Source organism: Vulpes lagopus, chromosome 7 (genome assembly GCF_018345385.1).
Source record: "Vulpes lagopus strain Blue_001 chromosome 7, ASM1834538v1, whole genome shotgun sequence".
Taxonomy (NCBI): domain Eukaryota; kingdom Metazoa; phylum Chordata; class Mammalia; order Carnivora; family Canidae; genus Vulpes; species Vulpes lagopus.
Window position 1 is genome coordinate 64859928 of NC_054830.1, and position 13763 is coordinate 64873690.

At 58.9% G+C, this 13763-nt stretch overlaps 1 protein-coding gene across 10 annotated transcripts in view; it reads right to left on the reverse strand.

Moving 5' to 3' along the window:
* Positions 1 to 13763, reverse strand: part of RGS3 (regulator of G protein signaling 3) — a 122139-nt gene that overhangs the window by 10528 nt on the left and 97848 nt on the right. For 9 of the 10 annotated variants that reach the window (XM_041764688.1, XM_041764689.1, XM_041764686.1 and 6 more), the window contains one exon: positions 4278 to 5219. In XM_041764688.1, coding sequence (XP_041620622.1) covers positions 4278 to 5219 — 942 coding nt within the window. Of the gene's footprint in view, positions 1 to 4277; positions 5220 to 8550; positions 11750 to 13763 lie in introns of those variants that run through there. The other variant, XM_041764694.1, reaches the window with a different exon arrangement.

Genomic DNA, 13763 nt, shown 5'->3' on the forward strand with positions numbered 1-13763 from the left:
TGCTCTCGCTGACCTGGCCCAGCCTGGTGGACCCCACAGAACCTTGTGGTGGTGTCACATCTTGGGGCCGGAAGGCATCTTTGGGGTGTTCTTGTCTGGACCTCCGGCCCGGCGGGCAGCTTGGTGTGTGGCACCCAGTCCCTGCCCACGCCAGTCCCCGCAGGAGGCGGGGAGAAGGAAGCATGGCCAGGGAGGGCCCCAGCCTCTGTCTCCTCGCTGTCAAAGAATGACCTACGACCCTGGGCTAGGCCAGGCCGGGCTGAGGTGGAACCAAGTGGCAGCAAGCTAGGCCCAGACCCAAATTCGCTGGGGGGAGCCCCCCAGGAAAAGAGCAGATGCAGGGCTGCGGGGCCGCCAGGGGGCAGCCAGCGAGGCAGGGGTCGGGCAGCAGGGGGCACTGTGAGACAACGCAACTCGCAGGGAGCCCGGCCCAGGGGACGCCCCAGCTTCACCTTGGGTGGGGGAGAAGGTCTTCTCTCTGGACCTCAGGCAGCCCATTTGTAAAAGGACCATGGCAAGTGGACCATCTCCCCGATCTGTCTGGCTCAGACACTCCTACTCCCAGGAGAACTCACTCTGCACACAGGAGAGCAGGGTAACAGGTTGCAGCTTGGTAACGTAGGGACAGTGGCCCCTGGGACTGTCTCAGCTTAGCCACGCAGCAGCACAGAGACCAGCCCAGGACCTCACCAGCTCTGTCCCGCCCTCCTGGGTTTCACCCCTGCCACCGACACAGAGCTTTCCCCACACTGCCACCTTCTCAAAATCCTGGGGCAACTCCAGGAAGACCTAGCACTCCCCCTTTGTAAGAGAAAATGAAAGTTCAAAGAAAGACATAACGTGGCCAAGGTCTCAGGACCAGGAAGGAGGAGGCAAAGCTGAGATTTGAACCCAGGTCCGCCTGACTCCACCTGAAGACTTGGTCCCTCTCCTCTTCACCTCCTGCCTGGCACAGCCTGGAAACAGTGGCCGGTGGGCAGGCCCATGTTAGATGTTAGAAAGCCAGGCCCATGCCAGGCCCCGGGCAGGTAGATGGAAGTCACGGGGGAACCCGCTGCCTCCCCGCCAGCTGCCAGCCCCCCAGACCCTGTCCCTCACCAGTCTGCAGTTGCAGACTCAGTCTGGGCCAGAGCCAGGGAGGACTGGGCAGGGTGAGGCCAGGCCTGGCTCCAGCATCACTTGCTGTGTGCGGAGGCTCAGGCTCCCCGCTGGAGGCCAAGGTGTCCTGCCCTGCCCCAGCGCCGCACGGTCCAGAAAAGGGACCTGGAGGCACCGTGAATGTTGGCCTGCTACCACTCTGCTGCTCTCCTCGTCGTCAGCAACACGATTCCCATTTACGGAGCACCCACCGAGTGCTGAGTACCAGGCACTGCCCGAAACAGCCCACCAGCGTCAGGCTATTTGGTTTTCCCCTACAGAGGATACCCCTTTCGCTGATGAAAAACTGAGGCTCAAGAAAGAGCAAGGACTTGCCCGAGGCCCCCTGCCAGGGAGGGATGGCACGCGACCAGGGGCTCACCCAGCCTTGACCTCAAGGGCAGGGTTCTTAGTGAAGCCGGCTGGCTGGAGCGAGCAGGATATACACGATGATGGACTGGAAGCCGGGTAAGTGGAAACCATGGACGCACAGCCTCTGAGGCCCCTGCCAACTCTGTCGCTCAAGTCCAAGAAAGGAAACAAGAGGCCAAACAGGGATGGGGGGGATGCCAGCAAAAACCTCGGGCTCCCAGAGGAGGAGGCTGAAACAGGACAGAGTTGGTCCAGGCCTGCTGGACTCCGAAACAGAAGTATCTGCCCCCAAATGGAAGCTCAGATCAGCTGGTCTGGGGGAACTGAAGGGCTTGCGTGAATGTGCGTGAATCTATCTGTAAATAAATATTTGTATTTTTATTGGGGGGGTGGGGTGTGGAATCGAGAGCAGGAGGCCCGGAGGGTGGTGAGGCCTGGGACCTGGGTGCCCTCCAGAGATGAGTGGCCAGGCCTGGTCTGAGTGAGCCTGAGGCCTCATCTGGGTAGAACAGAGTTCTGGACTCTCTCCTGTGGAAGCTGCATCAAGAAATGGCTCAAGACGGAGATAATCAAACTATGGGGAACAGCACAGCCCCCAGGGGGCTTGTTTAAGATGCAGGATCTGGGTACCACCTGCTGGCAATTCTGATTCTGGGAGTCTGGAGTTGGAGACTTAGAAATCTATATATTAGGGTCCCCTGGGTGGCTCAGTGGTTGAGCGTCTGCCTTGGGCTCAGGGAGGGACCCCAGGGTCCTGGGATGGAGTCTCGCGTCGGGCTCCCTGCATGGAGCCTGCTTCTCCCTCTGCCTGTGCCTCTGCCTCTCTCTCTGTCTGTGTCTCTCATGAATGAATAAAAAAGATCTTTAAAAGAAAAAGGAAATCTATATATATAACAACCTCCTCCTGGTGATTGTGGAGCACATCAAAGTTAGAACCACACGTGTTTGTGGACGAGGAAATGGAGAGCCAGTCCCGGTTCCTTTGGGATTCAGTTCTGATTTCTGGGGCTGCGGTTTAAGACCCTTTCCTAGGGCTCCCGACCTGGCCTTCCAGTCCAAACACCTTGCAGCAGCGTCCTCCCAAGTGCTAAGTCAGCCCCATTGCTAGTGGCCGAGGCTTAGAAGGCTTCTGAAGCCACGGCCCAGCTCAGTGGGGAGATGTGTTGGGATCCGCTGGTCATGTCTGCCGGGGGCGCTGCCGGGATGGCAGCATGAGTGCCATGTGTCTGCCACCCTCGTGTCTCAGGAATCCCCTGCTCTAGCCAAAGTGGCTTCTACGGAGAGTCGGTCCAGGCCACTTTCACAGAATACCCGTCTCATCCTCTCTCTAGTCTAAACCTGCTCAACCATCAAGGCCGAGCCGAGGGGCATCTTGCTCTGGAAGCTTTCCCCAATGGCCCTAGGCCCTGACATCCTTCCTCCCTGAACTCCCAGGTCTCTGCCCTCCGTGGAGCCCCCCACCCCCACCCCCACCTGCCTAGCCTCACAGCATTGTCGTGACGCCCTGTGCCGTGCTGGCTGCTAGCACCTCAAAAGCATCCACCAGCACCTGCGCCAACATCACTGGGCAATGGGCTCTTCTGACTCATCCTCAACCACCCTGGGACCTGAGTCTAATGAATCTCTGCTTTTCACAGAAGGACACTCAGGCTCAGGAGGTGAGTGACTCACCCAAGGCCACACAGTACATGGGGGACAAGAGCCCAGGCTCAAGCTGGCTAATGGGCTTCAGGGCCAGCGTGCACTCTTTCCACTGTGGGGCCACCCTCCCGACCCAGGCAGATAACTCATCCCTCACAAGCTGAGGTCGGCCTCACACATTCCTGCAGCCCTGCAGATGCAGAGCACAGGGCCTGGCACACGGCAGGAAATCAATAAACACTTATTCATCTATTTATAAATATTTGTTAGAGGCAAATAGCATGGTGGTGAAGAGCCCCAGCCCTGGAGCCAGAACCTAACTCTGGTGCAGACATTTATAAACTATGCGGCCTGGTGTAAGTGAGATAACCCTGGAGTGCCTCAGTTTCCTCATCTGTAGGGAGCAGCAACAGCATCCGCTCCGTAGAGCTGTTGTAAGCATTAGTGAGGTCGGTGAAATTGCTTAGAATTGGGGCACCTGGGTAGTGCTGTCGGTTGAGCGTCTGACTCTTTTGATGTAGGCTCAGGTCAGGATCTCGGGGTCCTGAGATCGAGCTTTGTGTGGGGCATGGTGCCTGCTAACAACTCTGCTCCCTCTCCCTCTGCTCCTCCTCCCCACCATTTGTGCACTCTTTCAAAAAATAATAAAATAAAATAAAATAAATTGCTTAGCATAAAGCCAGCACAGGGTAAATGTGTGCTGTCATTGTTGGCTGACGGACTTCTGGTCTGACTAGGCCTGGGCCTAGTCTAATTGTTCTACTACGGGACACAGCTCTCCAGCCCACGTCTCAGGCCGTTTGGATCCAAGCACGTGACGTCCTGGGCGAGGCCACACCTGCTCTATTTTCGGTGGGGACCCCCCACTGCCCCCGAGTCCCAAGGAGCTGTAAGAACACAGCATAGGGAGTCACGGAGTCATGGGTGTAGGTCCAGGTGCAGGGTGTAGGTGTAGGCGGCCTCCTCGGTCCCTCTCTGCCTCAGTGGTATCCTCTGTCAAATGGGTAGAAGGCTCCGGGGAAGGCTGAGAGGCACGCGGGGTGGGACGGTGGTGCGCCTCCCCCGCAGCTCCCTCCTCCCCACCTCCTCACTCAGGACCCCCTCCCACCCACCCTCGGCCTTCTTACCTTCCTGTGTCCTGTGAAAAAGAGGGAGAGGTGGTGCATGGAGCCACCGTTGCGGCCCAGTTCCTTCTTGAGGGTGCGGGGCGAAGGCATGGCCCAGGTGGACGCGGCGCCCTCCCCGTCCGAGCAGTGCAGGGTGGTGTCGGAGGCGAAGCAGGGCCCGCGGGCTTCCTGCAGCAGGCTGCCCTCGCTGTGCGTCCGGCGCCGCAGGGAGTTCTGCACCCGCAGGGAGAGGCCGCCCTCGGCCTGGCCCCCCTCGATCATGCTGCTGCGCTTGGCCTCGCGGCGCTCTCCGTAGTTGTCATCACTTGTGTCGTCCTCCTCCTCCTCCTCCTCGTCCCCCTCGTCCTCCTCAGCCTCCTCGGCGTCCTCCTCCTCCTCGGCCGGGCTGCCCCCCTCCGCCCCGGCCTTCTGGCTGTAGGCGCTGTCCAGCCGGACCTCGGGGATCACGAAGGTTGGCCTGGGGGCCACAGGCGGGTCCCCGGAGGCTGCTGGTGGGTCCCCAGAGCTTGCGGTCTCCTCAGCCGGTGGGGAGACCTGGCTGGGGGGCACGTCTTGACTGGGGGCAAGCTCCTGAGCAGAGGCATCCTGGGTGACAGGGAGGTCTTGGCTGGGAGGGGGCTCTTGCCCAGCGGGAAGGTCCTGGCAGGGAGGGAGGGCCAGGGCTGCGGGGGGTTCCTGGCATGGTGGGGAGTCCTTGCTTGGCGAGGGCTCCTGGCCTGGAGGAGGTTCCTTGCAGGAAGGTGAGTCTTTGCTGGACAGTGATTCTTGGCCAGGAGAAGGCTCTTCACCGGAAGAGGAGTCCTTGTTGGGGGGTATGTCTTGTCCTGAAGGAGGCTCCTGGCCAGGAGAGGGGTCCTTGCTGGGCGGGGGGTCCTCGGCACCCAGCCCCTTCCCCTCCTCCAAGGGCATCTCTCGCTTCTCATCTGCCTCTGGCTCAAACATCTGGGAAACAAGAGGCAAACAAGAAAGCTTCAGAACAGGAGGCTGCGAGATGCTAGGCACGGTGCATGAGCCGGCAACACAGAGGCTGAACCCCACACCTGACTCCCCGCAGTCTGAAAGCTGAAGCACCGGACAGAAACAGAAAGCCCCTCTGGCTTAGCTGTCCACGGGTTCCCACCCTTATCTTCTCCCTTGAATTTTATGTCCGCTCCATCAAAAGCGTGGTTGGTCATTTAGGGGAAGAAGAAGTAACCGCTATTATCTGGCTCCTATTGCACGCCGGGGCCACGCCAAGTTAAACACTCCTCTTGTGTGATCTTCCCAGCAGCCCTCCAAGGGAGGTGTCGTGGTGTCTCTGCGAGTAAAAGGGGAGCCCGGCAGTCTCTGCCCTCATGAACCAGAACCAAACCAAGTCCCAAGCCAGAGCAGTCACAAAGTGATAGGACTTTGGACCTGGCCAAAAAAAAAAAATCATATTCAAACAAGAACTTGCTCTGAATATTTAAGTCTCTCTTTGAAGCTAGCAAAATGGAATGAAACCAGAACTTCGAAATATTGGCCACAACTTAGACTACGCAGATGTCACAGGCACATGAGGGGACCTCACGGAGGGATCATCCACCCGGTGGTTCCTCTAAACTGAGTTTGGAGGAAACTCAGGAGTTCCACACAGTAAAGAAAACATTTCCTGCCTGACACACAGCCCTCAGGACCCCTGGCGTTATTGCTGGATTCCTACAGGCCTCATTTGCAAAGGGGAAGATGGTGCTCTTGGTGGAGCCTGAAGGGCAGCTCGCTCAGAGAGAGTCGGGAGCAATCAGCAGTGTTGGGCCGCATGGGGGGACTAGGGGGGACGTGAGGGGGATGTGGGAGAGATGTGGGGGACGTAGGTCTCACGCCTGGGCTGGGCCCCTCATCGCACCCAAGGTCTTGGAATGCTGGAGTGGAAACTATCTGGAGTCTGGGCTTCGCCCATCAAGAGGCCGTGGCCATCTAGAACTAATGAAGGGGAAAGTGGCCACACATCCCTGGGGACCGTACAGATCGATGGGAACGTGCACGTGCACAGGGACACACACGGACCCTGGCTGAGAATCTGAGAGGTAAGCAGTCCCAGAACATAGGTTACGAGCCCTTGTTGTAGAGACCATTAAGTCCGTTTGATGGATGACAGCTGAGCGCAGAGCAGCGACTCTTCACTACTGCCCCGCTGCCCGGCGCCGAAAGGCTAGGCCCAGAGCCGAGGGGTCTTTTCAGTGCTGGGGAGGCTGTGACGGTGAAGCCCCAGCCAGGCTCCTGTCTGGGGGGTCAGGGCCCAGCCAGGGCTCCAGGCAGCCCGTGCATCAGGTCTGTCCCATCAGGTCTGTCCCACGTGCATCAGGGGCCCTCTGGCATCTGTGCGGTGTGGGGAAGAGCCACCGCCTGGGAGCATGAGAGTGAAAGGGGAACTCCCTCCCTGCACCGCCCCCCCCCAGAGGATGGCTGAGCCAGGCCAGGGGAGGGCCTCTGAGGACTCTGGGATGATCTCTCTGGCCAGTGCTTGGTTCTCAGGCACAGCCGAAGACAGGTGATCACCCACATGGACTCCCTGCCCTGTAGGTCATACCCACAGGTGGGAGACGGCTCCACCCTGGGGACCCCTCACACCTCACAGCCTCAGCCCTTGAAATGTCCATGATCCCAAATCAGAGAGGGAGGCTGAGGCCCAGAGAGGGACAGGAGCCAAGGGCAATTCACACAGCAGGGGGCCGGGGCAAGCCAGTCACTGAACCCTCGGGGTCTCAAGGTCCCCACCCATTACATGAGACAACATGCACAAGTGACAGACCAGGAGAACACAGCATTGAAGTATAATTGAAGTATAAGGCTCTTTTTTTTTTTTTTTTTTTTTTAAAGTCGGCTCTACGCCCAAAGTGGGGCTTGGACCCATGATCCCAGGAGGAAGAGTCCCACGGTCTACCGACCAGACCGAGCCAGCCAGGCTCCCCGAAAATCCAAAGCTCTTGAATGGGCTGCTGGTGGTGGTGGTGGCCGCTGTGGCGACTGGAACAATGGGTCCAGAGGGCACTGCTGAAGTCACAAGCCTCCAACCGCGGCACATCTTTCCCAGGGGCCCCTGGAGGCCAGCTCGGCCAAATACCCAGAGCCAAAGTTGGTGACTGGGATGGGGGCCTCTCAATCCACAAATCCCATGTCGAAACTAAGGGCTGAGTCTTAGCCCCATTAGACTGTTCCCAGGGACAGAGAAAGCTCTCTCCAGAGAGGACGACAGGGCCCAGCCCGGACAGTGACCCAGTGACCGGGACACACGCCCCAGAGCACCAGCACCAATCCGGGCTGGGCTGGGGAGAGACTGGGGTGAGCGGGGCCTCTGGCTCCTTCCTCCCAGGCCTGCTTCTGATCTCATTCCGGAGCAGGAGCAGCGCAGGCCCAGACCTCCGCTGTTCACCCCACCCGCCAGGGAGCACCTCCTCTAGGAAAACAAACAGCCAGCTCCCCGCTGCCCCACATTCAGTCCCCCGGGGCCACCCCCTCCCCAACCTGGAAGGACGGGGAGAAGGAAGCAGCAGAGAGAAGGAAGCAGCAGCGGTGCCCTCAGGGCCTGGCACCACCCACTGCGTGGCCCTGAGTGGGGGGAGCAGGCCTCAGTTCCCCTTTCCTAGGGGTTGGGGGTGGGGCCCGCCTGTCCCAGCGGTGACTGAGCCTGAGCCTGCCACCCCCTCGCGAAAGCGCAGCCACAGACCCAAAACCAGAAATGCAAGTCAGTCAGCCTCCGCCAATCCTGCCCCAAACTGAGGCCAAACCAAACAAAGCCAGGAGGGGAAGTGCGCTGTCCCCAGAGGCCTTCCCCCCACCCCCTCCCAGGCAGCAGGGAAACCACCCAGGACCCAAGGGCTCCCAGGGTGCCCAGGGATCAGGGGTGTCACTTTCCAGCTGTGCAACCCTGGCCAGCCTCCCAGCCTCTCGGTCCCCGTATCTCCTCACCTGGAGCAGGGCCATGATAGCACACCGATTCCCAGGACTCCCAGGACTATCCTGGGGGGTGGGGGTGGGGGGTCCATGGGCCCTGGCCATGGGAGAAGCATTTACTAACGTGGTAGCTATCAGTAGTCCAGTCTTATTTTACAGATGGGGAACCTGAGGTACTGGAAGCAAAGGGAATCACCTACAAAAAGAGGCTGATTCAGTATCCGTACTCATGCCTCCTGGCCAAGGGTGTCCCCTTGGATTCGCTGGGCCCTGGCATGCAAGTAGGGTGGGCCCAGGAGCCTAGAGGGAAGGGCGGAGGCCACGCACGACCTGGGGCCCCTCACCTGGGCCCCATACATACCTGGGCAGATACTGGCAAAGAAGGACCAGCCAGCGCTCTTTGGCTCTTCCCCATGGGGTGGGGTTTGTGTGGGTGCCCAGATGGGTTCCAAGGGGCCCTGCTCCTGGGAGAGCTGGGGTTGGGAGCACCTTGGGGGGAGGGGGCTTCTGGAGCAAATCAGGAAACCTCAGAAATCTGGGGGGGAGCAGTGGCAAGGGAAGGAATAAGGACAGGAAAAGAGATAAAGATGAGAGTATGTCACAATGGATGCCAGGCGTGGGATTGTCCTGTGAGGAACAGTGTAACAGGAGCAGGGCCCTTCTGGGTCAAAGCTGCTCTGGGCAGTGTGAGCAGGATGTGGGGGTGGGGAAGGACCACAGCGACACGCACGCACACTGACATACACGCATTTGTTCGGTCTCCGGGTACCGAGTGAAACCCTGAACCTGTCACACACAATCCCTGCCCCTCCATTGAGCAGAATAAAACCCAGGCTGGACCACTGGTCTTAACGCATGAGGTCTTAATGCTCTGACGGAGGAGGAGGTACAGGTGGCTGGTAACACTCAGTTAGCTTTGCAACAGGTTGGGGTGATAAGAATCCAGCCCCAGTGCCCTGGAGAGATGAGCCTGCTGGCCCAGGGCCTTGGGTCCGGAGTGCTCGGGCAGCTGCCCCCTTCCTGTGGGGAGTCTGTCTCTTTCTCATCCATCATTTCTTTGGCTTGGCTGGCGCAGTGTTAATTCTGTCCATGTCTTGCCTGCTAGAAGCACAGAGGAAATGAGCCAGGCCCTCTAAATGAAGCTGCTGTTTCAGATCTAATCAAATTCTGCCCCCAGTCCAATCCAGGGTTCAGACTAGGCCGGGAAGGGGTGGCAGGAAGGACTCCCAGATCATCTTCTGGGTCCCAGACTCCTCCTTCACTCCTACCAACCTGCTATTGGAGTTTGGGGTGGCAGTGGGCTGCTGGAAGTGACTGGCCCAATGTCACACAGCTACTAAATGTGGAACCAGGTCTCCTGACCCCCGAGTCAACCTGCAGCTCTCACCCTGAGATGACTCATCACATCCACCACAGATGCTGGGCTCTGCATCTGCCCTCAAAAACCACTTCCTGCATGGGGGGGAGGGGGTGTGAACTGGGATTTGCCTTTGTCTCTGGGTGGCCCTCACACAGCTAGCATTTTACAGATGGAGCACGGGACCTAAAGCCAGAAGCCTGCGCTGGAATCCGCGCTCCATCATTTGCTTGCTAGCTGTGTGTCAGGCTATCACTTCTGGTTTCCTCTGCCATGAAGTGAGGACACTTCCTACTTCCTGTTGCTGCTGCTGCCACCCCCCCCCCTGCTTCCAGAGGGCCGAGGGGACCAAGCCTGAGGAAGGGCAGGAAAGCGCTCTGCAAACTGGAAAGTGGCTGGAGAAAGGGAGAGGCTGTTAGAATCCTTGCCCAGCACCCGACCTCCAGGCTTGACTTCTGAGATGGGATCACCCCTTCCAGTCTGGCGTGCTCTGGGTTCCGGAGCAGCTCCCTGGCCTCTGGGTCCCCAGGGTGATGCTGCCTGGCCCCAGGTTCCCCAGGAACCTCAGCTGCCTGGCCAACACTTAGCTCCCCCGGCACAGCTTGGTCCAGCTCCTGGGCCTGATTTCTTGACCCCCAGGCTGGAGCCACCCCCTGCCTCTGCCCGCCAGCTCAGAGCCTCCGAGCCTCCGGGCTGTTGTCCTCCTCCCCTGCCCCCAATAGGACAGGTCTGACCCAGAACACGGGCGGGGACAGCACTTTACAGGGGGAGAGCTCTGGAGGCCGCTCCCCACCAACTGGCTGGGTGACCTCAGGTAGAGCCTTTATGAGCCTCTGTTCCATCAGCCATAACACGGGGTTCAGACCAGCCCCGCAGGGCGATGGCAGGGTGCTGAGCTGACATGCACCCAGAGCTGGGCACCACGTGGGCACTCCAACGGCAGCTGGCACCACCACAGCATGGCCCACCTGGACCTCTCCCTCCCTGGATCTCCTCCCACCGGAAAGGTGACCCCTCTTCCAGCAGGTCACGGGCCTCCGGGCCTGTCCCAGGCCCCCGCCTGTCTCGGTCCTCTGCACTCCTTGGGCACCTGTCCACTCCCGGGGCTACAGTCACCATCTGCGCCGTCTGGCCACCGCCCAGTCCACACTGCCAGCCCTGACCTGGCTCCTGAGTCTAGACCCCAGAGGCAAGTGTTCACCAAGTACTCAGGAGACGGCGCTGCCCCCAAACACTGTCCTTGGTTCTGTGGGTAAAACAGGAAACATGAAAGACACGATCCCTGCCCCGGCGGAGCTTCGAGGCCAGTGAGGAAGGATGGACACAAGCCACGACGTCGCCCACAGAAACACGTAGTGGATACAAAGCACAGCTGGTGATAGGCAGGAAAACCATAAGGTGCGGCGGGAGAGAACGCAGTAGCATGTGGGAAAGGCCACTCTGAGATGACACTGAGCCCCAGATCTGCTCGGTGGGCAGGGCAGCCAGCACACTGGTGGGACAGGGGGCATAGACAGGGACCCCGCTCTGCACATCCCGCCAGTGCCCTCAGCTCAATGTGCCCCAAGCTGAAAGCGAGCCCATCCATGATGCCACCACCAGCTGCCAAGCCAGGCAGCCGGGTATCATCTTCTCTCACTCTCTTCACTGCCACCAAGCCCCTCAACTCCAGCCGGTCACCAAAGCCTCCTGATTGTCCTTTGGAAAATCTGCAAAATCATTCCACTGGGGCAGGTGATGCCAAGTGTGGGGACTGGGGAACTCTACATACTTTCCTCTCGATCCCTAAAACTGCTCTAAAAACAAGGTTGATTAACTTAGAAACAAAACAATCTCTCCACTCCTTCCATCTCCACTCCTGCACCACCTCCCTCCAGACGCGGCCGTCATCTCCCATCAGTCATCACCTCCCAGGAATTGCCCCAGACTTCCCGGAGGCAGCTCAGGCCCCTCTGATGCCTTTTAGGCACATCTGACCCTGCCACTCCTCTGCCTCAAGCCCTGTCAAGACTCCCCAGTGCCCTCTCGGTGAAGTCCAAATTCTGTAGCCCTGAGAGGGTCTGGGTTCTGTCTCCCTTTGGCCTCACCTCTCAGCACTCCCCATCTTAAGTGTTTGATCTGGGATGAATGAATGAATGAATGAATGGGCAATCCAGTGACCACAGGACCACCTAGGCGCTCAGTACCTAAAGGGTGGCCCCCGAACCAGCAGGCGCAACAGCATCTGGAAGCCCACACGAAATATAAAATCTTAGCCTGCAATCCACAGCTTCTGGATCAGAGTCTGTACTTTACCAAGATTCCAAGAGATTAATTTGCACGTTAAAAATAGCACCGATCCAGACTATTGGTTCTCAAAAGAGAGGTACACTTTAGAATCACCGGTGGAGCATTTTAAAAATATCACTATCTGGGCCCAACTCCAGATCTTACTGGATAAGTTGCCCCAAGAGTAGGGCTAGCATCTCGGCTTTTTTCTGACTCCCCAGATAATTCTGGGGGGACAGCCCCAGTTAACGGATAAGGTGAGCGAGGCCCGGGGAGGGGAGGTGATGTGCCCAAGGTCATACAACAGAATCAGCACATGAATGCAGACCAGAACCTAGGGCAGCATGGACTGCAACACCCGGCACTCCCTCTCTAACGGGAAGCCCGGGAAGCCCGTGCAGAAGAGGCATGGCCTCAGCAGCCCCTGGTCCCCCACATAAGATGCTGGCAGGCTCGCTGGACTCCGCTACCTACACAGGCTTCCCATACACAGAGGCCCGAGGGCAGGAGAGACAGCAAGGAGCGATTTGAATGCAGATGGAAATTCTCCGTCCCTAAAGAATTCCACAACTACTCCGGGTCCATGGGGGACTCAGGAGGGCAACACATCACAGTGGGGAGCGTACTGTACCCATTGCCTGGAAGCAAAACTGAGGTGCAGAGGAGAGCAGCAGTTCTCCCAGTCCGCAAACCATGGGCACAAAGCCAAGACACGGGGAAGAAGAACCCACGAGGACTGAGAAGTGAGGAGATCCCTCTTCGAAGCTTCCCTACTCTTGGCACTGCCACCTGGGACAGCCAGAAGGACACGTCCTCAGGCCTGGTCTTGGGAGCTTCCCGGGCTGCCCCCCAACACCGTCCTGGATGCCCAACTTCTCGCCGGGCAGGGAAAGCAGCTCCCAAGGTGTGAGTTTCCAGGACCAAGCTCCCCTGTGACCGTCTTGCTAAGCCCCTCCTCTTGGGTCCCAGACACCCCTGCTCCAATGCACATGGGGGCCTGGACGGGGAGCCCCCACAACCCAAAGACCCCTTCCACTCCTCAGCAATCTTCTCTTCTGAAAGGCATGTAGGTGGAGGACAGGGCTGTCCCGGCTGCTTGCTGTCCCCGTTGGGACTGGAGCCTCAGTCAGGAGAGCACCAGGCCCCAGGGGCCTCTTCGGCCCGAACTCTGGGCTCTCTGCTCTCCTGCCAATGTCCCGCCTGGCCTGCTCTCATGGCCCTGGGCAGGCCCTGCTTTGGCTCATCAGGATGGTGTCCCTGGCTCACTTACTGCCCCCGCCAGCCCCCAGAGTTACTCAGCAAATATCTACAGAGCCCCAGCCACGCACCGGGGCCTGTGCAGGGCAAACAGTGACAAGACACCTTCCCTTCCCTGAAGGTGCTGGGCTATGGGACAGAGAACCAGGTGAAGGGCCCATGGCACCCTCCCACTACGCTCCCCCCTCTCAGGCGCCTGCGGAAGCACAGAGGCAGCAGGAAAGACAGGGATGGCTCCTGGAGGAGCTAATGGGGACAGGGATGGGCGAGGACACCCAGCCCAAAGCCAGAGACCGCACAGAACATTCAAGGAAGTACAGGTGGTTCCATGGAGCAGAAGCACGGGTGTGCTAAGGAATGTGGACTTCCCCCTGAGAGCAGTGTTTACGTGATGCTGTAGAGATAGGGAAGGTGGAGCCAGAGACGATGGAAACAGAAAACACTGATAAAGATGGTGAGGGGAGAGGAAGAGAGAAACGTGGATTGAGCGTCTCCCAGACACCAGGCACCGGGACAGATGGCCTCCACACACTCTCTCACCCCCAGTGACCCTGTACGGCCGGTACCACTGGCCCCCAGACTGGGACTGGGACTCAGAGGTAGAGCGACGTGCAAGAGCGACGTGCAAGATCACCAAGCAAGTGAGCCGAGGAGTCAAACTGAAACCACGGTTCAGCCTCAGCCGGTCTAAA